Source organism: Juglans regia, unplaced genomic scaffold, assembly GCF_001411555.2.
Source record: "Juglans regia cultivar Chandler unplaced genomic scaffold, Walnut 2.0 Scaffold_693, whole genome shotgun sequence".
Taxonomy (NCBI): Eukaryota; Viridiplantae; Streptophyta; class Magnoliopsida; order Fagales; family Juglandaceae; genus Juglans; species Juglans regia.
Genome location: NW_023361796.1, coordinates 210,077 through 236,247, shown reverse-complemented (window position 1 = coordinate 236,247; position 26,171 = coordinate 210,077). Strand labels below are relative to the sequence as shown.

At 36.8% G+C, this 26,171-nt stretch overlaps 2 protein-coding genes across 2 annotated transcripts; both read left to right on the top strand.

The window, feature by feature from the left end:
• Positions 1 to 247: 247 nt before the first annotated feature.
• Positions 248 to 955, top strand: LOC118346121 (aluminum-activated malate transporter 9-like; the record flags this gene model as incomplete). The annotated part of the gene is made up of 1 exon (XM_035687141.1): positions 248 to 955. A coding segment is annotated over one exon (708 nt), but the record flags the coding sequence as incomplete, so codon positions are not given.
• A 5,133-nt stretch (positions 956 to 6,088) lies between these two features.
• LOC108997990 (serine/threonine-protein phosphatase 2A 65 kDa regulatory subunit A beta isoform-like) lies at positions 6,089 to 25,788 on the top strand. The gene is made up of 13 exons (XM_018974404.2): positions 6,089 to 6,243; positions 6,808 to 7,223; positions 8,251 to 8,497; positions 9,108 to 9,220; positions 11,281 to 11,360; positions 11,635 to 11,776; positions 11,944 to 12,024; positions 21,235 to 21,339; positions 22,080 to 22,262; positions 23,280 to 23,372; positions 24,243 to 24,382; positions 24,481 to 24,547; positions 25,424 to 25,788. The coding sequence occupies exons 2-13, from the start codon at positions 6,831 to 6,833 to the stop codon at positions 25,541 to 25,543; spliced, it is 1,764 nt and encodes a 587-aa protein (XP_018829949.1). The 5' UTR covers positions 6,089 to 6,243; positions 6,808 to 6,830; the 3' UTR covers positions 25,544 to 25,788.
• Positions 25,789 to 26,171: the final 383 nt, after the last annotated feature.

The following is a 26,171-nucleotide window of genomic DNA, read 5'->3' as shown; positions in this document are numbered from 1 at the left end:
CTTGAAGAAAGGTCCTAGGCTTGTTGGTTATTGTGCCAAAAATATCATCATTTCTTTTTGCTTTTGTTTTAAATAACAACCCAGAAAATTCTTCTGCCCATAATGCGTATTATCTGCTTTGACATTCAGCAGAATTGGTGGTTATGCTATTCCATATCTCAGATTACTTGAAGTTGCATTCATGTGCATAAAAAAGTGTGGGTGTTTGGGCGTCCACTTATTAAACTTCCATTGCTTGTAAATGTAGGCCCCTGCTGAAAGAAGACAGGTTTTTCAAAGTGAGCTTCAGAGAGTGGGTTTTGAGGGTGCTAAAGTGTTGCGTGAACTTGGGAACAAAGTGAGAAGGATGGAGAAATTAGGTCCAGTGGACATACTTTATGAAGTGCATGAGGCTGCAGAAGAGTTGCAAAAGAAGATTGACCAGAAATCATTCCTTCTTGTCAATTCTGAGAACTGGGAAATTGGAAACCGGCCGGAGCTGGGAGATCCCCAGGATTTTCTGAACTTGGATGAAGAAAGTAAAATCCTTCAATACAAGTCCCTGAGTGAAACTGTACTAGATCTCAGATCGGTTCCAGTTTCAACTAGTTGGGATAGGAAGGTCCCAATGGGCATGAGTTCCGCCCTGGCTGCTGGTGTTCCTCCAGAAAACGTGCTCGTGAAACAAATATCATGGCCCCGACGTATTTCATTTAATGCTGATGCAGTGCTGATAGAGGAAGAATCAAAAACTTATGAAAATGCTAGCGCACTGTCATTAGCCACGTTTGTATCTCTTTTGATTGAATTTGTTGCAAGGCTTCAAAATCTTGTCGACTCGTTTGAAGAATTGAGTGACAAAGCAAACTTCAAGGATCCTGTTGAGCAACCATCAACATTAGAGCCCGAGGGGCTTTGCAACAGATTGTTCAACTTCCTAAAGTCCCGGAACTCGAGACGTCATCTACTCAGTTAAAGTCTAAAGATGATGGAAAACAGATGCCCTTATTACCTTATGTATCATCTTCCAGGAGCTATGCCTTCTAATATTGCCCTCGAATCGAAGCCTTCATTAGTCGGCTATAAAACACAATGGAGACACATTTCTGCTGTTTTCCTTGCAGATGAATGTGCTTACTGGTATCAATCAATGCTCTCCAAGAGAAATCCTGATGGAGAACTTGCAATCCCTATACCCAAAGAGGATGATAAGGATTGATCTGACCGTGATCACAATATATATGTATGTGCTACTCTTAAAATGTTGTAGTAAAGATCGGTCACTTATCTCAGAAGCTGAAGTGCATGCCAAGCCAAACTTTGATCTCAACTTATCTTTGCTCAACTCACTATCCAAACGGTGCATTACACTTTCACCGTTGGATTGGGAATTTTTGTTTTTATTTTTATTTTTTGTATCTCTTACTATGAGAGGGTTGGATGGCTAGGATTGCTTAAACAAAATATAAAGAGCCAAGTGTAGCTCCTTTGCTAAATATTCTATTTAGTTTAAATCATCAGGGCTCATTAACTCAGCATACAATTTTGTGCGTAAGTTCTATGTAATTATGCAAAATCTTAGTAACAGGTAATGTCTTGCCATTGTAACCATGAACATAAAGAGCAAAGTTTTATTTAGAAGCTTCAGTCCAAATAGTTTAGATTTGGACCCACGTTTCTATTATCATTTTTTAAAAATAAAAATGTTGCAACCAAAAAGTGATTTTATAAAAATAAACTTATAAATTGAAGTGACTTTTTGTGATATGTTAGGTCTATTTTATAATAACAGTAACTTTGCAGTCAAATACATAAATTTCATAGTTAAGTCATGATACAAAATTTTTTACACCTATTTTGTAATATGGAACAAATTTACCCATTTTCATTCTGACTATGGGGATGTTTGGATATAGAGTTGAGATATGCAATTATAAGAGTTCTTATAATTTCATTTTCAAATATTACTCCAATACAAATAACTTTTAAAATTTAATTTTTAATTTTTTTATCTAATCATTACCTAATCATTATCCAATCACAAAAATTAATGAGCAATGCCACTCATCATCCGAATTATCATCATCCTATAATGTAGCATTAGATGATTGAAGACTATTTATTATATTTCACTTATAAATGATGAGAAAATAAATGATGACTAGATTTTTTTAAAATTAATACAACTTTTACAAACTTTAAAATAAAAATTATATTTATATAACTTTTTAACTTTATAGTATTTTTATTTAAATTTTCTCTCTTATTTTTCAAAATCCGCTCAAATATCTTAACTCAAGTTATTTCATTACTATTAATAGAATTTTAATATTATTATTGTTTTAAAATTTGAAAAAGTTAAATTGGAATTTGAAAAAATTGAATTGTTTATTATATTTTATATAAAAAATTTAAAAAATTATAATGATGAGATTAAATGAGAATTTTATATCTCGTCCACTTGCCAAGCATACCCAGTATAGTATGGTTAAAATTACCATCTCAAATGCCAAGCATAGTTAAATTACCAATGTCATGCTCCTTCGAGGTGCACACGCATGGTTTTGGAAATAAACTTGAATTGCATAGTATACAGGGGACACTAAAATTTAATACGATTTGGTACCGAGGTTTACATCCATGAGTTTGGGGGTGTGAAATTCAATATAAATGTGTTTGATACTTGCATTCCAAATAAAAGGGAGGGGAGGGAGAAGCGGATGAAGTTTATCATTTGGTATTAAAATCTTTTGAATGCCCAATACCCCATTTTCTCTTTTAGCTCTCCCATTTGCCCTCTATTCCTTTCTTAGTTCCTATGTATTTATATTGTCCGATCAACACTTTTTGCCAAAAGCCTTATATTATGGTCTTGAATGTTGAATCCCCTTTTCCGCTCCAAGCTTCGTCGTTTAGTGGTAACGTGGCTCCATTGTGTTTTTGGTGTTCGATGTATCATGTAATCTTTGTGTGACATATAACCGTAATGCCTTCGAGGATAGCTTCAAGGAAGCTTGACCTTGGCGATGCAGGAAGCCTCGAAGGGTCTTTGAAGGCGGGAACTCTTACTGATGATAAAGTTTTCGTGGGGTCATTGACGATTAAACCTTAATGAGGCTTGCTCTCGACGATGCTCGAAGTCTCGAGGGGTCTCTGAGGATTGGACCTTAAAAAGGTTGGCCTTTGAAGATGACACCTTAAGGAGGTTGGCCTTTGAAGATGGCAGGGGTCGTGCCTCCTGAATTTTAGAAATTTTTTCTAGTTGTAGGAATATGTCGTTTACAACCAACTTAGGGTGTTAGGAGGATGTACCCTATGTACTTTGGAAATTCTTGCTAGTTTAGGGAATGTACCCTTGCCCCTAATCTTATTATAAATGTTTGCAAGTTGAAGAGATGCGGTATCCCCGATCAATGTGCAGTGCCGAGGGGACATTACCTCAAGGTATAGAAATCAGTATAGGTTGCGGTCTGTAGGGTTCAAGATCGGCATGCAGTGATGATTGGACGTAGCCCCAGGCTTTGGAAATCTTTGTGGGTAGTGGGGATGTTGTGTCTGCAATCGATGTGTAGCTTTGGCAGGACATACCCCAGACTTTAGGATCCTTACAAGTCGAGGGGATGTAGCATCTACAATCGGCGTGTAGTAGTAAGGAGATGTTCTCCTACACTTTGAAAATTCCTAAATGTAGCAGGGATGTAACATCCATGATTGATATGACAATATTACCAATATCCCACATAAGATTAGTTTTGGGATAGTTGTGACTCTCCAAGATTAGCTTGAGGATGGTTGCTATCAGCGGGTTAATGCAATTGCTTAAGATTGCTTCAAAATAACGCTTGAGCACTGAGTTATATGCTGAAGGCCACGATTGGGTTTAAGCCTTTGACACGAGGCTCAAGAAGTGCCTTAAGCTTGATGCGGAAGATGGCCACAATGATCCTTCAAGATAATGTTTGAGAAGTCATATCCCAACGCCCCATTTGGATGTTGAGTTGAGTTGAGATAATTTGAGTTCTCTATAAATAATAGTGAGTTGAGATGGTAGAGTGAGTTTTGTAGAGTCTACGTAAGATGAGTTTAGATGTGTTTGGATGTTAAGATGAGTTTGAATATATTTATGAAAAATTGAAAAAAATTATAGATTCAGCATATAAAGATGTATTGAGTTGAAAAATGTGTGAGTCCTACATATAAAGAGATTTTGAATTGAAATGAGTTAAGTGATTTTGAGAGTTGAGTGTTTGGATGTTAGACTTAGCTTAAAATAAGACTGAATTGAATTGATCTCAGTTTAGTCCAAGTTCCAAATGGGACCTAAATATGATGCTAAAGGCCACTGTGGTTCCGAGACAAGGCTTGAGAAGTACTCCAATCTTGTCATGAAAGATGTATATAAGGTAGATCTGTAATACTATTCGCCATTTTTACTTGAAGATGTTTAAACCATATACTATCTATATAATATAATTTGATTTGTAAGATTTAAATTTTAAAATTTATCTTTTATATCAAATTATCTCACTCAAATAATGTGTCGTGTAAAACTCATTAAATAACAATAATTCTACAAGTCATATCCTAGGCAAGGTGTTAAAGCCCATAGAAGGCTCCGAGACAAGTTGAGAATGGGGTAACCAAATGAATCGGATATAATATTTTACAGTTCTGCTCCAAGGAGTCCATTTCGCGGACACGTTGTGCACCCTTGCTGACATGGCGGGGTAATTAAAATAAAAAATAAAATAAAATAAAAGGTTGAAAGGATTCTGAGGAAGAGAATGTCTAGGTTGTGCACTGCTCACGAAGAAGAATGACATAGTTAGACAAAGAGCTTCAGCTTTCCCCCACCGCTCAACTGCTTGTTGTGCACCCTTTCTCGTCTCCGCTAGCACGAAGAGAACGTTTGGATTGTGCACCGCTCACGAAGAGAACGACACGGTCACACAAAGAGCTTCAGCTTTCCCCCACCGCTCACGAAGCAGTTGTGCACCCTTTCTCGTCTCTGCTGGTACGTCTCCACCATCGGCACGTTTCCGCACGTCTCTGTCACCAACGACACTGACCTTAGATCTTGGGTGACGTTCTTAGATTGAAAAATCGTTGGTTTCCCCACTGCCACTCCTCGTTGTCCGTCGTTAGATAAGGTTTTTTTCCCTGTTCATGGTTTTCCCCTAGAGCTGCGAAGAGTTATGTTCTCAGTTCGATTGTGCACAACGAAGTGAAGAGGAAAGCACTTTGGTACGCACCGTTTTGCACATATGGGTGTCCATTCTGTTTAATCCTTTAGTGCGCACCGTTTCATTTAACGGTTTATTCTTTCGTTTGGCCCACTCCATGCACACCATTTTATTTAACCCGCTGACAGCCACATAGATTTCGTGCCCAAGGAGTGCACGAAACTTACCTTTAGCTTTTTCCAATATTTTAGGGTGAGATGCTGAACTCGGATAGCGTCAATTGTTCCGAACTTGGCTTCCCAGCGATAGTAACAAATGAGACTATGTTTGAATATTAAGTTAAGTTGAGATGAGTTAAATTTTTTATAAATAATAATGAGTTAAGATGATGGATTGAATTTTATGAAGCTTATCTAAGATAAATTTAGATGTGTTTGGATGTTAAGATGAATTTGTCTCGTTTGAATTCAAAATCCACCTCAACTCATCTTATCTCATAATTACAATTTTTTCAAATTTCTACATAAAATATAATAAATAATTTAACTCTTTTAAATTTTAAAATAATAATAATATTAAAAAATAATATTTTAACAATATTTTATTCTATTATTCACAAACCATCTTAATTCATCTTTAAATCCAAACGACTCAAATGTATTTATAAGAATTAAAAAAAGTTATGGGTCTCACGTATAAAGAGCTGTTGAGTTGAGAAAAGTTGTGAATTCCATGTGTAAGGAAATTTTGAGTTGAATGATGTTTTGTAATTTGAAAGTTATGTATTCAAATGTTAAAATAGATCTAAAATATAATTAAATTGAGATGAGATGAGATGAGATGAGATAACTCATTCATCCAAGATAAAAAATAAAAAAATAAAATAAAAAATGAATCGGCTATAATATCGGGGCGGACACGAGTTACCTCCAATTTGGGACGATCAGTCCAAAAGAAAATCCGGAGGATCTGCCCCCCTCACTCATCTTCTTCCCCATCTTCACCGTCCACTAGAAGATCTGTCTCCATTTCACCGCCACAGTTCATAGTAGATCGACCCCTACAACAGTCACCCTCCAAGGTATTCCGAATTTCCCCCCCTCTCTCTCGCCTAGCTTCCATTTTTTTGTGCTTTTCCTATGTGGCTGCATGATTTAAATTTTGCACCTAATAAAAATTTCCTTTCTAGGTTTTTCATTTCTATGATCTTATATGATATTTCTGCTCACTAACAATTTCTACTCCAAAATGGAAAAAGAACCGCGGAAGTATGAACCCAGATAGAGATCTCATCGCAAATTATTTAAATTTTCTTCTTTTTAACCCCTAAGCATTCGTCCTAGCGATATTTATCCATGAGTGTACTTTCGTTTTAAGGTGCTGTGTTTGCTTTCGGAGAAAATGAAGGAAAGGAAAAGAAAAGGCGGTTTGTCTTGGTTTGTTTATAACTGAAAAATTAATTACAACTTAGCCAAGTGAAGTGGAGTGGATTTTTTTTTTTGAAATTATTCCATAATCTTTCCCTTCTAGTCTTCAAGATTTGAGGATCTATTTTATTTTCTCTTAATTTCGGAGTAATCGAACTAATTGTTACGTTTTTTTAATAAAATTATAATCGTTTAGTAAATGGTTTCTTCGTTTCCAGCTTCGTGGATCTTCTGAGACACAATGGCTATGATCGAAGAGCCACTCTATCCCATTGCCGTCCTAATCGACGAACTAAAAAATGAAGATATTCAGCTCCGATTAAACTCGATCCGACGGCTCTCCACAATTGCTCGCGCACTCGGAGACGAGAGGACCAGGAAGGAGCTGATTCCTTTTCTCAGCGAGAACAATGACGACGACGACGAAGTGCTTCTTGCAATGGCCGAGGAACTGGGGGTATTTATTCCCTATGTTGGAGGTGTTGAGTATGCGAATGTGCTGCTCCCACCTTTAGAAACTCTCTGCACAGTTGAAGAAACTTGTGTAAGGGACAAAGCGGTCGAGTCCTTGTGTAGAATTGGGGCGCAAATGAGGGAACAGGACTTGGTTGAGTACTTCATTCCTCTGGTCAAGGTCTGATGTTTGAACTTTCCTTCGTTTTCTTTTTGTTTTGGGATAAGTAGTGGAGGATTTTATTTATAAAGGCAAGGCATAGACCAAGTACATGGGTTGTATTCAGAATTTTCCTTTGTTTCTTTCAACTTCTCCTAGTTCATTTTGGTGTTTACTCCATTCATTTAAGTGTATCCTATCCATCATATATTTAATTAGCTGCACAAATTAGATAGGCTAAAAAAGGTATTGTCTCCTGTTACATGGGTTTAGGGTTTAACCAGGTAAAAAACATCTTGTGCTTGCATGGTCTCCAAGGTTCCTCATCATAAAAAAAGTATTAGTGAGAAATGCACATGTTAAAAATTGCATGCTTTTATGATGCCAAGGCAAGAACAATTTTAATTTAAATTAAAAAGTTTTCACATAAAAGATATATGAGACATTTTTGTCTGACAGACTTCTGACCTTCTTTTAAACTTATAAAAAAACATATATTGGGCATTCTTGTGATGTACTTTATTATATTTATAAAAAAACCCAAAGGGGTTGGCCGAAGTGATGAAGGTCTTGGTCTTGGGGTATCACTCCCTTCAAGGTCCATGGTTCAACACCTCATGGGTGCAAACAATCCTTTGGGGCCACACCCCCTGGTAAAAAGTCAGCGATTTAACCAATTCTGTGTAGGGAAACTTCCGAGGGTGTGGTGCATGGGACCGGGGTTTACTCTACAGGGGTGGGTCCGAAGGGCCCTGCCTTGGCGAGGTTTCCCGACATAAAAAAAAAACAATGCCGTAAAATGTAAGTACACTTGCCACTTTTGTGGTTAGATAGCATAGATTTTTCTGCTCAGGTAGTGGTGTTTTATTTTTTTAATACACTTCTCGTTAGAAAGGAATTTTTGTTGGCAGTTGGTTTACACAAGATGCCATTAGGATCATCTTTATTTTTTACTGATCTCTCATGATTGGTGATCTTGTGATACCTCAATACAAGTAGGATGACACTGGAACTTTCTTTTAACACATCACGATCTTCTAACATTTAGAGACTGGCTGCTGGTGAGTGGTTTACTGCTCGAGTCTCCTCATGTGGACTGTTCCATATTGCTTACTCGAGTGCCCCAGAGACGTTAAAAACTGAACTACGGACAATTTACAGTCAGCTGTGTCAAGATGACATGCCTATGGTTAGGAGGTCTGCTGCAACAAACCTGGGAAAATTTGCTGCTACTGTTGAACCTGCCCATTTGAAAACTGACATTATGTCTATATTTGAGGATCTGACTCAGGATGGTATGTACATTCCTTTTGGATCTGTCAATTTCATCTATTTGATAACATAATTTAAGCCGGTCACTGTCTTCACTGTTGGAATATCATCGAGTGTTACTCTAATACTGGATTCTTGTGCTTGATTTTTCTCAAAAAGTAAAGTTGGGTACACGTGTTAACCATGCTTTCTTTATTCACATTTAAGGGTTAATTTAGAATTGGCCCGTTGTAGTCCTGACCTGGTGAAGGCCGAGGCATAAGATGTATTTGTGAATTCTAGGAAAGGAATGGTGATGCTTGTGCAGTTGCTCTCTTTTATCCTTTCATTTCTAGACATGTTTATTAGGCTATTCATGTTTGTTTCTTGCATTCGGTTTTCTTCTTTGACTGAAAAGAATTGTGAACAGTGTTTTTGGAGATGAGTATTCCAACTTGAGCCCCTGGTTCTGGTTAAACATCTAAGTGGGTTACCTTGATGGCTGGGCATATTCCTGGCCCTGAGGGTTAATTGTCAAATCCATTTCTATAATTCTTCCACTTGCATTTGCACTTACATTATTTTGTTAAGTGCATTAGTCTATAATTTTTTTTTTTGAGAAAATGAATTTTCTCTAACTTATCTCCATTTCAGATCAAGATTCTGTTCGGTTATTGGCTGTTGAAGGCTGTGCAGCGCTTGGAAAGTTGTTGGAACCTCAAGATTGCGTGGCACATATTCTTCCTGTCATAGTTAGTTTCTCGCAGGTATGTTGCGTATGCTGTTAATTTGATATTCCATAACTGATTGGCAGCGTGTATTTTTTTTTACAAGTAATGGAATGTTTTATTAATAATCCCAAAGGGCATAGCCCAAGTACACAATAAGTATATAAAACACTAACACCTAGTTAGAAATAGAAAAAGAGAAGAAAATCATGAAAACTCAGCCCATTAATTTTAATAGAAGTTGTTCAAATGAACAGAGTATTGAAAAAGAAAGTTTTAAGCTCCTTCATTTTGTGCTTGCTATACACAAAATCTATCATTCCTTGAACTTCAAATGCACTACACTAGGCAAATAGGGACCGTCTTCCATATTGCTTCAGTTTGTGGGTTGCCATATGGTCCTCTCCAATTGGAAAAAAGGTCTACTAGTCTCTGAGACATAACCAAGCCAACCCAATTTGACTAAAAATGTCATCCCACAAGGTACTGGATATCTCACTATGAAGTAAGATGTAGTCAGTAGATTCCCCACTCTTTCTGCTCATACAGCACCAATCTACCTCAATGAACAGCTACTTCTGTTGTGGGTTAATCTTTATCAAACTTTCTGGTTGCTTTTAACATGATTCTGTAACCCCCTTTATAATTAAAACTCAGTCTTTTTAAATAAAAAATAGTAATGCAATCTCTATGACACTACTTTGGTTGCTTTTATCATGTTACAAGGTTTTCTTACATAGTTTATTAGTACTAATTCGGTCAGCCATTTTTTATGTCGGCTTCCTTATGGAAGGCCTTATATATGTTGTGATAAGGGGTTGGGAACTTAAATCTCATCTCATCTCTAAACTTTTCATAATTTTCTTCCCAAACATCACTCAACCACAAAACACTTTTCAATTTCAAATTTTCAATTTTTTCATCTAATAATTACCTAATCATTACAATTTTTCTGAACTTCAAAACAAAACACAAAAAGCAATACAACTTTTTCAAAATTCAAATAAAAGATAATATTACAAAATTATATTCAATTTTTTAACTTTATAATATTTTTATTTAACTTTCTCTCTCATTTCCCAAAATCCAATAAAACATCTTAACTTAAACCATTTCGCTACTATTCACAAACAGTTTCACTACTATTCACAAAATTATCATCTTATCTCATTACCTAAACATGCCCTAAGAATATGTTTGGCAAGTGAGATGAGACACAAAATTCTCATCTCATCTCATCCATGATTACAACTTTTTTAAATTCCCACACAAAATATAATAAACAATTCAACTTTTTTAAATCCTAATTCAACTTTTTCAAATCTCAAAACAATAATAATAATAAAAAATAATATTTTAAACTTCATCTAAAACCAAAATTCTCATCTCACTATCCAAGCATACCCTAAATGTTGGCCATATTTTCCAAGTAACCGTTCTATTATGCCGCTAAGATGATTTTCAATATCTTTTTTGTTACCCTTTTTGTTTGGTATTTTTGCTTTGCTAATTGTAGATTCCTCTTCAGATGGCTTATCAGGAAGATTCTTCTTCAGACGACGGCCTGCTTCTTTTACTTTATTTAAACCTTCTTGTATTCTGGGACATCTGAATATTATAAGAGCTAATTTTATTTGATTTGTATGTTTTCTATTTGATTAGAAAAGACCCGGGGGGTGGGGGCTATTAATCTACTCCTGCAATCAAGGGAGGAGGAAGTCTAGAAAAAAAGGATGAGGTCCAAGTTCAGGATTAACTGCATGTATAAAAACTAGAATCTTAGGATCAAAGGCTTGAATTTACCGTGTGGAGTTATAAGTGGCAGTTTTTGGTTTTCTTTCACACTAGTACTCTATGCGTGTCCACAATATTTAAGGAAGACTGTGATTGCTTTCTGTTTGTATAAATATTTTTCCTCAACTAGACTTGCTTCTTTTATTTTGAAAACTTCTATATCTGAATGATAAAGTGCAGTATAATATGTAATTTGTCACTGACTACTGTGTAATTACCTTTTGTGTTTTTAATAAAGAAATATTACTTATCCAAAAAAAGTATTTAATTCACTGTATGCCTGACACAAATTCTTTTTCAAACAGGATAAGTCTTGGCGTGTTCGTTACATGGTAGCAAATCAACTATATGAACTATGTGAAGCAGTAGGTCCTGAACCTACCAGGTAATTTCAATTTTCTTGCAGAGTAGCTGGCTGCCATTTTGAACATTTCTACAGCAACTCAATTGTTTACAGTCTACTGTTGAGTCTGGTATTTTCTTCATGTCTTAATACTTGAGGTTTTGCTTTTTCATATTTTTTAATTTCAGAACTGCCTTTGGATGTTATTTACTTGACACATTTTTCTTTTCATGATTTGTGCATATATTTTACTACATTTCAAGGACTTGTTGCTTAGATCCTCATTGATGGTTATGGTAATGTATACATATTTTAGGTCAGACTTGGTACCTGCATATGTTCGGCTACTTCGTGATAATGAGGCTGAAGTACGTATAGCTGCAGCTGGAAAAGTTACAAAGTTTTGCCGGATCTTGAATCCGGAACTCTCAATTCAACATATTCTTCCATGTGTGAAGGTATATGTGCTTGCAAAGAAGTTCGTGAGATGTTATGAATTTGATGTTTGATTGTGTAATTTCTACACACTCATAATGCTATTCATCTGTTGCTTGTTCAATAATTTAGGACCAATCTTTTCACCTGTTGCTTGATAATTTTGACATATGAAATTTGTTTGCTGCAGGAACTGTCAACAGATTCGTCTCAGCATGTTCGTTCTGCATTGGCTTCCGTTATCATGGGAATGGCACCGGTTTTAGGAAAGGTAATATCCTGTCCTGTTTCTCCATCTTAGATGGAAAATTATCCTTCCATTCATTTCGAGCCGTCCAAAGTATGCTTGTAACACCCCTTATCATAAGTAAGGAATGTCACGTACATTCGCAGCATAATGCCCGGTAAAGAGATTCAACATCATAAAACTACCTCATTTATTAAATCATAAAACTTATCTAGCATGACAGTCTTTCATTATATAAAAGTTGAAAACATAAAAAAAGTGACATAACTAGTTCTATGTGATAATAACACCGATTCAAAGGTCTAAAAGGTCTAAATCATAAACTAAGTTCATATGGAAGTAACACTTGTTCAAGGTCTCTGTCTCTGGAAATTAATTCTACTCCTGGCACTCTAGCTCTGTATCCACACAATCATCGTCTAGGACATTAAAACATAAAAATAGGGAAACAAATGAGTTGAAGACTCAGTAATAGCACATCATCCTATAAATTTAATTTAGCTTAACATTAGGCTTAATTTTGAAAATGTTCATGCTTCATCATCCATAAACATATAGCATAAAGATCATTCATTAGTAACATAAGCGGAATCAAACATAATTATGGCAATACATGTAACATGGATGCATGAATGACTGACTCCATGCATTTCCTATCATTTTTACATAACTTATTCATCTTGTCTTTCACTTGCTTAGTGGCCATCATAACATATGTGCATCCAATTGTAGTTGACCGCATAAATCGTAGTATAACATATGGTGAACTACGCTTGGGTCTGTGACACCTCATACATCATAGCATACATATGGTGAATCACGCTTAGGTCTATGGCATCACATAACCATAACATAGCATACGATGAAGCATGCTTAGGCCCGTGTCACCGCATACATCATAGCATAGTATATGATGAGGCATGCTTAGGTCCGTGTCACCAAATACATCATAGCATACTTATGGTGGACCACGCTTAGGTCCGTGGCTTGCACATCCACCCATAACGTAAGGCCATTATGTTGACAGCACTTAACATGGCATACATACGTGAGCATTACATAACATAACTTACATGAGCATTATGTGACATGGTTTAACATGAGTATTGCATGACATATCATAACTTAGGCATTACATAGCATAACATAACAAAAGCATTATATATATAATATTTTTACTTATCAAAAAAGCATTATATAGCATAACATGGCATCCATTCAATCAAACAGTTAATCGGCATGACATACATAATTTCATTCACAAGCATGGTGTCGTAATTCATTGAGGGTTCATAAAAAAGGGGCTAACCTGAAATTGTCTGTACATAGCATAGGTAAACATCATTTTTCATGCATAAAATTACAGCACATAGAAAGGTTATGATCACGCTAGTTACCTCATTGCTCTGCTTCCTAAATTTTACTTCGTAGCTTGTCACCTATACGAGGTACTAAACGTTACTAAATTTCTAGAAAACGTGTCGTAATACTCGACATAATTAAATACGTATCATGGAATTTAATTTAATAAAATATTCAGATATATATTAACATTAGTAACTACTAATATCATATAATTATTTAAATAGTAATATCATATTTAGTCTTTCAATTATAATTATTAAGGAATATATTTTTATTTAAATCTATATAATAACGGTGGAAACATTTGGCTCATAAAATAACTTATCCAAAAAATAAAAAACATTTGGTTCATAAAATAGACTTAACAATACTTAATATTAAAATCATTGTAGGCTATTACTATAATCCAATCTTAATTTAATACTTAATAACATATTTTAGTCCCTTAATTATATTATGTAAAAATAGAGTTTCTAGGCTCATGTTATTTAATTTAAAACTAAGCCCAACTTAAATGTTAAGCCCAACCCAACTTCAAAAGCCCATGTGAAAATCAGGCCTAAATCAATCTGCCATGTCCTACCACTAGGGCACGAGTGTAATTTAGTCAAGAGGTTCTTCAAAAGGTTATATGGAAGGCACATCAAGTGTTTTAAGGGCATTTGTGTAAAAACAAAAATCATGCAGGGGCTTTTTCGGGAAAGTTGAAAATCAGAAAGGCTAGAACGAATGAGAACTTAACTCAAGGAATTAACAAAGTGTTCACTTGGCCCAAGGACTAAAGGCCCAAGGCCCACTTTCCATTTTAAACAGAGCAATGAGTAAGACAATCTGAAAATCAAAAGAAGCTGAAAAATAGAGAGGTGCATGCTACAGACTCAGGAAAGAAACAATTGAAAGTGAGTTGCCACATGCATGGTTGGAAGGGTCTTTTTGTACTGCTATAAACTTATGGGTGTATTATGGGAAGACCAAAATCCAAAATGAAGTCTGCTGGAAATTACAGAACACTGGAGAGGCAAGGAAATCGTGCGATAACAGGGGACTTACTAGAGGACTGACAGCGATGGTGGCTGAGGCGAAAACCACCATGGTGAGAATTTCGGGACAACAAGAATTTGATGGAAAGCAGCTGAGCGGCGGTTTATGTGGTGGTTTCCGGCAAGGTAAGTGCTTAGTTGGCTGTGAGGAAGGGTACGAGGCTTTGCTGTGTAGAAGAAGATTTGATTTTCACTTGGGGGAGGTTTTGGCTGAGAGAACTTGTTGGTGTGTGTGAGGAAATTTTGTGGAGGAAAGAGAGAATTTATAGGTGAAGATTCTGGCGTGAAAGTCAGTTACAACGTAGAAAACTTTCAGACTAAGAAATCACTATGACGGTGTTAAAGGGTGGTAGAGCATGAGGGGGCCGCAGATCAGTCAATAAGTCTCACCCAAAAGAAAAGAAATTAATAATAATAGTACTTATTATTATAAAATAAAAATTCTAATTCTTAATTTATAACCCGTAAGTTACAAATCTCCCAGCCGTGGCGTGCAAAAAAAAAAAAAGAAATCTCGTCTGTGAGATGGAGCGTACCTCAATTAAACAAGTATGGGTACTTGCTCTTCATGTCTTCCTCCAGCTCCTAGGTGGCCTTGTTTTCCTTGTGATTGCTCACCTTGATCGTTGAGATGGTCTTATTGCGAAGTACGTAAGCCTTTTGCATGAGAATTCCTACTAGAAATTCCTCATAAGTGAGGTCTTCGTGAACTTGGAGGGGCTCGTACTCTAATACGTGCGTAGGTTTTGGTACATACTTGCGAAGCATGGAGATATGAAAACATCGCGAATGGCTGACAATTGTGGCAGAAGAGCCAACCTGTATGCTATCATTCCAATCCTCTCTAGCATGTTGAAAGGTTCTAATTATCTCAGACTTCCCTTGCCAACCTCATGATTTCCTTCATCGCTACCACGTTCCGGAATACTTCAGAAATTTTAGGGGAACCAACATGCTACTAACTTTGACTTTAACTTTAACTTTTCTTCTCAAGGAAGCACCAAATACAAAAGATTCCATAAAATAAACAAAGTTTTTCTTTATTAAAATAGTTAAAATTCAAATTAGAGTCTGCGGAAGCACTTTTAAAATCAATCAAGTCTCATGTGCTTAATTAAATAGCTTATTAAATTAAAAATCATAAAACCAGCATGTCGTAAACTGCCTAAACCTCTACCTCGCCTCCTTGGTTCAAGTCCTGTTCTGTAGCTCCTCCTTATAATGATCACCACCAGTAACCAAATCACCTGGAATAAGAGCGAAAACTCTAGCCGATGCTGTAGCCCTCTGCTCATTTCCTTTAACTGGAGCTGGTGTATTCTTTATTGGGTATTATGCTATGAATGTACGTGACATTCCTGACTTACAGGAAGGGGTGTTGCAATGCTTCTGGCATCAGTTATTGTATCTTTCTCCTGCTCAACAATAAGTGGTATAAAATGTTGTCTCACTATTTTTCTCTACCTGATTTTCTGTTCTCACTTGTTTTTGCCAGAAATGTGTCTACGCGCGCGTGTGTGCACACAGCCACATCTGTTAGTAGTGATCTAATTACAATGTAATTGGAGAGCATGCTAGTTAGCATTATAGCTTCTTGCTGTGGAATAAATTTAAGGGCATTAATAATATTTCTCTTTGAAGTTGGCATGGATATATGTTATCAATTTCAGAATTGCTAACATCATTGTTCATGTATCGTTGGAATTGACGTTAGGATATCTTGGTTCGGTATTTTGGTTCTCATTTAACTCTCCCCTATAGCGCCCATAGAAAGGTGCTATACATTGATAGCGGAGTATGGGGGTCAGGAGAGGCTTCATCGTCATCCCTGAAGGCGTGGATGGGAAGGGATGAAGCTGTTTTGCTGAAACTCTCAGGGAAGTGGGTTTTTTGAAGCCCTTTGGTCAGCAAAAATAGAGGAAGGTTGGTCATACTGAAAATGTTTAGGCTTGTGGTTGAGGTCGAAATCAGTCCAGGCCTTTGTCGGCAGGGGCTATATTGGGAGGAGAAGGGTCTTACAAGGTATCGTTAATGCGACCAATGTCTTTCTCGACCATTCAGATTCCATCAGACAATATTAGAGGTTCTCGGGGGAGTGAGACGATGGAGGCAGGCGACGGGTTAAATCATGGTATCAGACTATTAGGCTTACATACACCTGCCAACAAACATGCTTCGATGGGTAGCATGGGAGTCACTGAGGGAATATGAAGAGTCACTGCTGGTGATGAAGAATGACCTAATTGAAGTCAAAGAGAAGATCAACAGTCTTCTCTTGTGTATTGATAAGGAGATGGGTTTGGGTGTGAGTTTGGGCTGTATATTAGTCTGGGTGTGAGTTTGGGCCGTATATTAGGGGTTGATTAATAGGAAGTGGGTAAATCAGGGGTTGTGGGTTTGGGTCATAAAACAGGGGCTATCTTGTAGGATGTGGGCTGTGGTCCATGTTGCAATGTGGAGAAGATTGTCTTTGGGCTTTAATGCGGGGGCCCAAACCCAGTGAAATTGAGAAAGGAAAACAAGAGTTTGGGTCGGACTCTTAGATGCCAACCCAGCCCAGCCTTGTGTGGCAGGTCAAGAGTGTATTCGGGCCTTACTTAGGTTTGACCTCGAAAAGCTTTTACCCTGCATTGATGGCTGCTCCTCTGGCACCATGGCTGACACAAAACAGGTTGCCTCTTGTTTTTGCCCCCATGAACAGTAGTACTTAGTTGCCAGAGGCTTCGCAATGGTCTCACCTTTGGCGTTGCCGTTGGTTTTGCCAATTGTTTAACTTTGTGAAGCACTTTTTGGTGCAAAAAATGGAGATTCAATTCCTTCTAACCTTGGAGTTGAGTTGGATGTTTTTAATCTCTTTAGTCCTTATAATTACAATGGTAGGGGTTTAGAGCTTGTTCCTTTGTGTGGAGATGGAAATTCTCATTAGACACTCTGGTGAGGGATGACTGGAATATGTAGTCATGTAGTTGGTAACAAGGGAAATGGAGGGTGTGGATTCTGATTTTTATTGAAGGAGAAGGTAGGTGACATACCTATTCCTTTATGTAACTTTTTCCCGGGTGCTAATATGCTTGGTGTTCTTCAAAACGGGTGCTTAAGAAAGTTAAAGAGATTCAAGATTGCTTGGGGATCTCCCGTGAGGGTTTCGAAGACCAATTTAGGCTGTAGTCATTGCCATTCTTCTTCTATCTTAACAAGCACCTCCGTGTTGAAAATGTACTTTCCCAATGGAAGGTGAATGTCATTTATTTGCAGGAAACAGATCTGAAATCTATTGATAGAAGTATTATTAGAAGTTTATGGGGATATTCTTTTGTGGGATGGATGTTCCTTGCCTCAAAGGGGACCTCAGGTGGTATTATTGTGATTTGGGATAAGAGGATTGGGGATCTTATTGAGGAGTGTATTGGGGATTATTTGATGGCTTGCTTCTTCAAGAATGTGGAAGATGGGCCTAACCTGGATAGCAATAGAAGATTTCTGTGGGATGAGATTGTTGGTGTTTGTAGCTGGCTGGATGTGCCTTGGTGCATTGGAGGGGACTTCAATATTACTCGATTTTCGAGTGAGAAATTGGGGGAGTCTCGGCTATGCCCGGCCACGGCGGAGTTCTTTGATTTTATTTTTGACTTGGATATATTGGATTTGCTTCTGGTTGGGGGTGCTTTCACATGGTTTGAATACCAGGCAGGGTTGAGGTTGGATAGATTTCTTGTATCCTTCTTGGGAGGCCCATTGTCCAGAGTGTTGTCAAAAGATATTGCCTTGGGAATGTTCGGATCACTTTCCCATCATGTTGGATTGTGGGGGGATTCATGCGACGCGGGTTGCAGGTACTTCAAGTTTGAAAATATGTGGTTAAAAGTTGATGGTTTTGTGGATATAGTGAGACAATGGTGGTCTTTTTATCAGTTTATTGGCACTCCAAGTGTTATATTGGAAAACAAGCTTAAAGCCTTGAATAATGATTTGAAGAAGTGGAATGTGGAAGTTTTTAGGATGTTGATAGTCAAAAGAATTCCCACTTTGAGGAGTTGCAGAGGTTGGAGGGTAGAGCGGAGATAGGGGCTTTGTCAGAGGAGTCGTTGAGGAGGAAAAGTCTCGTGGCTGTTGAACTTGAAAAGATGGTTTTGATGGAGGAGATCTTGTGGAGGCAAAAATCTCGTGCTCTTTGGTTGAATGAAGGGGATAGATAGATGTACAAAGTTTTTTCATCGGGTGACCAATTCTCTCATCATAGGAACAATGCCATTGAGATGCTCCATTTTGAAGGTAGTGTTCTTAATGGCCATTTGAGATCAAGGACCATGTTGTACACTATTATGAGAGACTCCTCATGGAGCAATTTACGTGGAGGCCAAAAACTTGATGGTTTGGCTCTTGAGACTATTGATCTTTCGAGTGCTAATTGGTTGGCAAGACCATTCGAGGAGGACGAGGTGCATAATTTGCTAAGAGATTGGCCAAAGATAAAGCTCTTGGACCGGATGGTTTCTCCATGGAATTCTTTCAAGATTGTTGGGACATTGCGGATAATGTTATGAGTGTTTCTTTGTGAATTCTTTTCTTTCAGGAAGTTCAAGAAAAGTCAAAATATGACATTCATTGCACTTATTCCAAAGAGGTTGGGAGCTTCGGATGTGAAGGTCATGTAGAAGATAATCTCGGAGTCTCAAAATGCATTTGTTAAGGGAGACAAATTCTAGACTCGGTGTTCATAGCAAACGAATGTTTGGAGAGTAGATTTAAAACTAGAGTGCTAGGCATTCTATGCAAGTTGGACATGAAGAAGGCTTATGACCGCGTGAATTGGGATTTCCTAATTTTACTTGCTTGATAGGCGTGGTTTTGGGGAGAGGTGGTGTACGTGGATCGAGCATTGAGTTACCATTGTTCGGTTCTTTGTTTTGGTGAATGGTACCCCAGTTGGATTCTTCAAGAGCTTGTGTGGTTTGAGACAAGGACTCGTCCCCTTTTCTCTTTGTGATTATTATGGATTCACGTAGTCTGATGTTGGAGGTTGCGGTTGGTGCGGGTTTTCTCCTTGGCTTCTCTGTAGGATGTATGAACAATGGTTTTATCAATGTTTCCCATCTTTTTGCAGATGATACGCTACTTTTTTGTTGTATAGACCTGAGCTTTATTTAGGCGATGATGGATTTTTTGCTTTGTTTTGAAGTTCTTTGGCCTAAAGGTGAATTTAAGGAAGTTCGAGATGGTGCCGGCGGGTGAAGTGTGTAACATTAGAGCCTTGGCAAGTATTTTGGGTTGTAAGATAGCCTCATTGCCTATGAAATATCTGGGTCTTCCTCTTGGGATCATGTTCAAGGAAAAAGCTATTTGGGATGGGGTAGTGGAGAGGATCGAGACGACGTTGGCAAGATGGAAAATGATGTACTTGTCAAAAGGGGGAAGAACCACATTAATCAAGAGCACTCTTTCCAGTCTTCCCACATATTTTCTATCACTGTTTCCCTTGCCGGCTAGAGTGGCTAATAAAATTGGAGAAAATATACTTACAACCGTGAATTGCGTAACCGCCGCGTAATCGCTTTGAAAAAGAGTAGGGTCCACTATTAATTTTTTATTCATTTTTTTCAAAACGATTACGCGGCGGTTACGCACTTCACGGTTGTATGTAGAATTACTCATAAAATTGAGAAGATTTTTCGAGTTTTTTTGTGTGGAGGAATTGGAGAGGAGACTAAGTTCCACTTGGTTAAGTGGAATAAGGTCTACTCTCCGATTTTGAGTGGAGGGTTGGGGGTTCGAAATATGAGGATCTTTAGCAAGGCACTTCTTGGGAAATTGCTATGGCAGTACCATCATCAGGAAAAGGAGTCTTCGTGGAGGGCTATTATTGAGTCAGGTTTTTTGTTTTTTTGGGGGGGTGTTAATGAAGTGAGGGCTGCTCATGGTGTAGGTTTGTTGAAGAATATTAGAAATGGCTGGGAGGTATTTGCTCGTTTACAGTATTGGGATATTGGAGTTATTTCAAATTTCTCAGTTTTTCGTATGCTTTGAACATTTTTAGTATTGAGGAGGATTGGATGAATAGGGAATAGGAAGTTCATTGTGCAATCTTTGTTCAAGGCTTTGTCATGTCAAAATCATATCTTGTTTTCCTTGAAGTGCATTTGGAGAAGTAAGGTGCCACTTAAAATTGATTTCTTTGCTTGGACTGCATCTCTTCAGAAAATATTGACAATGTAGAAAGCGTGGACTCGTTGTGATGGATTGGTGCTACATGTCTAAGAAGAGTGGTGAATCTGTGGATCATCTTTTACTTCACTGTGAGGTGGCAAGGATGTTATGGGCTGAGATTTTTAACAGGACTGGACTTGCATGGGTGATGCCTAAGAGGGTGGTGGACTTGTTTGCTTTTGGAAAGGGATTTGGTGCACTTCCCAAATTGCGGATGTAGGGAGAAGGATTCCTTATGTCTCATGTTGTGTATTTGGTTTGAAAGGAATGGCTGAAAGTTTTAAGATAGGGAATGCTCTCTGGATGAGCTTTAGAAGTTTCTCTTTCTATACTTCATTTCTTTATGGCAGTATTTTTAACGGAGCCAGCTTACATGACTTTTTGTATCACTTTCTAGCTCCTAACTTGTAACTAGGTGTTCTCTATTGTATATTTCTTGTGTACTTAATAAAAAAAAAAAAAAAAAAAAAACATTTCTTGTGTACTTGAGCTATGCCTATTTAACTGTTTCGATAAAATTTTATTTTAATTATCAATTTTGTTTTGCCATATAATATACCATCTTCTGAAGTGGGTTTTTGTTTTTTTTCCTTGTGAATAATGTAACTTCTGTTGGTGGTTGCAGGATGCAACAATTGAGCAACTGCTGCCTATTTTCCTCTCTCTTTTAAAGGACGAATTTCCTGATGTCCGACTGAATATTATCAGCAAGCTTGATCAAGTTAACCAGGTTTTGTCAAAACTTCACTCTCAAACATTAGAGTTCATTCTTTCTGATTTTGATCGAGTTATTTTCTTTTTTATGTCTTTCTTCTTCTTTTTTTTTTTTTTTCTTTATCATATGGCAGTAATTATACACATTGAATTATGTGCAAATGCACACACAAAAAGACAAACACAGATTCATGATGTATACGTGTGTGTGTGTGTGTGTCTATATATATATATATATATATATATATATATATATCTACATGTAGATAGTTCAATCACATGATTGAGCAACTACTTGGAAAAAAATATATCTCTATTTTCCCTTTGAGTGGAAAGGATACTTGTTTCTCTCCCTTTAAAGCGCTTGAGCATTTAGTGGTTGGAAAGTTACTCTATGGTATTGTACTAAAACAGAAAACGCTTTTATTTTTCTAATATTAATAAACTGAAAGGAAAAGAAAAAAAAGAAAGAGTTTCTTCCCCCTTGCAGTTCTCTGAGTGTCTCTTAAATGATTATTTCCATATGGTGTATCTGCACCATGTTCTTTTTGGCATTTCATTTTGGTTGGGTTTTGACTGATTTTGGCATTGTCTTCTAGAATCTGATCCTTGACTTGAAGCAGCCTTGTTTCTGCTTAAACCCAGTTGTTATTTTGATGGTGTTAAATTATTTTAAAGTGCCAGTTACCATAAGAGTGTTCCGGAACATTTGTATTAAGTTTCAATCCAGTCTTCATAATGTACCTGTTGTAACAGGTCATTGGAATAGATCTGCTGTCACAGTCTCTCTTGCCAGCGATTGTTGAGCTTGCAGAGGATAGACACTGGAGGGTTCGGCTCGCTATAATAGAATATATACCTTTGTTGGCAAGTCAATTGGGTGTTGGCTTTTTTGATGACAAGCTTGGAGCTCTTTGCATGCAATGGTTAAAAGATAAGGTTTGTATAGATTTGGGTTATTGAGTCGTAATTATATTAAACATGGTGTACGTATGCTTTTCATTCTATCTTTGTATCTGTTTTGATTTGCATGAGATTGACATATAATTTCTTTTTTCTCTTTCAATTACTTGAAAAAAAGTATCTGTTTTAATTTGCAGTTTCTTCTTTTTGTTGTAAGTTCTACATTGAATGCCAATCCATTTTTGCAAAGCTGTCATCTCCTGCATTGTTGTATTCACTTTTGAACATTATTCTTCTTTTAATAGGTAGGGAATTTCTCCTTTGTAGAGTCATAAAGTACTATGTAGAGCTGGTACGTAGAGGTCATGGGATTTTCCTAACTACTATCCGTTAGGCGTTGGGAGAGGTGTATATGGATATTTTTAGATGGATTATCTGGGATTAAAAGGGGGAAGAAGTGATTTGGCCCCATGTAGATTTGATTTGGTGGGGAAACCTCATTTGGGACAACCTTCCCGGCCGAGAGTTTACTTGAAAGGCATTTCTTGCTGAAGGCAAGCGGAAGCTTTATGTGGTTTAACTTCTGATTTGTTACTATAATGAATTTTGAAGTATTCTCAAAATTGAGTTTTCAAATACTGGTTGGAAGATTCCTTGATATCCATTGTATGATCACCTGTATATATTTTCTCATGCAATTTGCTCCTTCGAGTTTTAACTATTATGTTGGGGAACCTCTTCAAGGCAGGTGCCCTTCGGTTGCGACTCTGCTGGTTTGCAAATTATTAAGTTACTCTTAGAATGAGATATTCTATCAATGAAACCTATACAGATTGTACGTCATTGGCCTCTGGAAGTTTCATAGCCCATATTTCTTAAGAGTACTTGTTTTTGGTAAATTTATTACACGGTGTTTGGGAGAAACTTGTGTGTTGGATTTATTAACTGTAATACCTGACGTGCACAATAACAAGCATGATTATGCAATTTGATTTGCTTGATCATAATGATATGTGGTTTATATTTTGCTAATTTTCTTGGTATTGCCTGCAGGTTTACTCAATTCGTGATGCAGCTGCAAATAATGTGAAACGGCTTGCAGAAGAATTTGGCCCAGAGTGGGCAATGCAGCACATAATTCCACAGGTTCTAGTTTTGTCACTGTGATTTATTTCTATCAATACATCACTATTACCTTTCCTCTTGAAAACAAAAAGGATTATCCGATAAATGCTGGTGCATGACATGGTTTAATACTCTTGATTGTGTAGGAAGCTGGTGAATGAGATCCCACATTATTTGGATCAAGCTCTTTATAATGATTCCAAGGGATTCCGATTGTAATTTTGATTAGCCATTTTAGAGTATAGGCCCAGATATGGTTTGGGCCTCCGTTATGTCTCTACAAATGGTGTTCTCAAGCAATGTGGGATCCCATTCACTACTTTCTAATACACAATCCAGGGTAATACACGTGGATATGTGGTGTCTGACAGGTTTGTTATTTTCACTGGTGTAAATTTTCAAAATTATCTCTAGTATATGCAATATCAAATTTTCACTTATAAAAACAATATGTAACACGTATCCCTATAACCCTGAAGATTGCAAGAATGTAATTGTCCCGTCACAGGTTATATTCATTCCTTTGTAACCTTTGAATGAGAACAAATTCTTTGTCAAAATCCTGCAATTTAGGTGCTTGAGTCGTGAATTCTGACTTTTCCTTTTTTTTTTTTTTTTTGCATATTGGGGTTTTATTTTTTAGGAAAGAAATATTTTCTGATGAAAGAGATCTATAAGCTGGTAAAGAAAATCGACTTACAAAAGAAAATGTTCATCAGTAGCTTAACTTTATTAATCAGTGCAAAAGGCGCATCCAAGTACAATGTGTTATTTTAATTATTATTATAAGCTCTCTGAAAGGAAGTAGTAACTCTTCCAAATTTTATTTATTTATTTATTTATTTATTCTTTGGTGTAATTCTTTGAAACAACTTGGAATTTCTCTTACAGGTCTTGGACATGACTAACAACTCCCACTATCTATATCGGATGACCATTTTACATGCAATTTCTCTACTTGCTCCGGTGATGGGCCCAGAAATTACTTGTTCCAAACTCCTGCCTGTGGTCATTAATGCATCAAAAGATAGGTAAAGTTGATGGGTTCTATGTGTGAATTGTGGTTCTGAATATCTTTCTAATTGTTTACCATAACTTGGACTGGGGTGTTGACAATTGTATCTTTTAGGGTTCCCAACATCAAGTTCAATGTGGCTAAAGTGTTGCAGTCACTTACTCCCATAGTTGACCAGTCTGTAAGTAGCTAAATCTATTTTGATTTATTTAATGATTACAGATAACTGATGAAAATGATTTTGAGTGAGACTTTATAGGGCTAAAGGACATGTCTTGAATTTAGAACTGATGTTATTCTAACATAAGTAGGTAGTGCTACAAGTATGCACAACATTATAGGTATTGAGTGGCAGTCCCATTTAATCAGTTTTTTCTTTTTTTTATTCGAATTTTGAAATCTTCACCATTTCAATAGTTGACACGTCAACATGTATGATTATGGGTGTAAAATTGCAAGTTTAGATATCATTTTCACTTATTAAAAAAAAAAAAAAAAATTGCAAGTTTAGATATCATTTTCCTTCTAATATTGGATAAAATTCAACTCTTTCTACTACACATAAAGCTTTTTAGACAATTGGTGATTTAACATGATACTAGAGACATGTTATGAGTATGTACCCTAACTTCAAATAAATTTTCTACGTGTTGGGCCCATTTATTAAGAGGGAATCTGGCCAACACATGAGGAACAGTGTTACAATATTAGCCAAATGGTTAAATTCATTCCTTCCTTCTAGCTTAAGCTGTCGGGACAATTTGTAATTGAACATTTAGATTATTTATGATGCTTGTAGAAAATTCACTATCTTGCTCTAAGAGGTACCAAAAGAATTAAAGGCGAATGTAAAAGGCACGATATGTTGTATCATATGGTCAGATGCACTTGGAATCACAGAGTAGGGATGTATTCTTTACCAATACTCCCCTATCCTTCTCCATTTGGCAATGGAGACAGGGATAACTAAGGCAGTCCACCGAAATGACTTCATTATCCTACTTGCTCTGTCTAATAAAGATTGAGTACTGATTGGGATGATTTTTGAACAATGCAGGTTGTGGAGAAGACAATTCGTCCTTGTCTGGTCGAACTCAGTGAAGATCCAGATGTTGATGTGAGGTTCTTTGCCAACCAAGCTCTGCAGTCAAGTGATCAGGTCATGATGTCTACCTAAATTTGACTTTGTCATTGATTTTTTCTTTACTTATAATTTTCATCGTTGTTTTCCTTTCCTATTTGCAAGTTAGCATACTCATTAATGTAATATCTTACATAGAGGTACTAGCAGATTTTTTCCCCCTAGCCAAACAATCTTTTGTCCTCAGATTCTGTAAGACCATTTTGTGCATAAAACTATGACTTGTTTCATGCAGCAATATTTAGCTTCTGTGATCATGTAATCATCCTTGTTGGACTGTACTCCAATTCTTCGATCCAAATTAAGGATCTTACTTGGTTGAATCATTTACAAATTAGGGAACTTGTTTGGTTAATTAAATATAACGAAAGCAGCAGCATTATTTGAACTTTGATTGGCATGCCTTGCACAGCTTGCATCTTGCAGAAATATTTGTTTTTCGCTCAATTGATCCATTCCATTGCCAATGTTCACTTTGCCCAACATGGTGGTGCCATGTGCTTTATTAAAATAATAATAATAAAAAAAAAAACACAAACATAAAAGGGGTAGAGGGAGCTTAGGGTTTTATATTTTTCATCTTTTTTTTTTTTTTTGAATATATATATATATATATATATATATATATATATATATATATATATATACACACACACACAACGTG

What these genes read in the sequence shown, in the direction of transcription:
- LOC108997990 (XM_018974404.2), top strand. Translation starts at nt 6,831, where the DNA reads ATGGCTATGATCGAAGAGCCACTCTATCCCATTGCCGTCCTAATCGAC. An exon ending in TCATAGTTAGTTTCTCGCAG is followed by an intron (nt 9,221 to 11,280) that starts GTATGTTGCGTA and finishes TTTTTCAAACAG; the next exon opens with GATAAGTCTTGGCGTGTTCG. An exon ending in CTCCCATAGTTGACCAGTCT is followed by an intron (nt 24,548 to 25,423) that starts GTAAGTAGCTAA and finishes TGAACAATGCAG; the next exon opens with GTTGTGGAGAAGACAATTCG.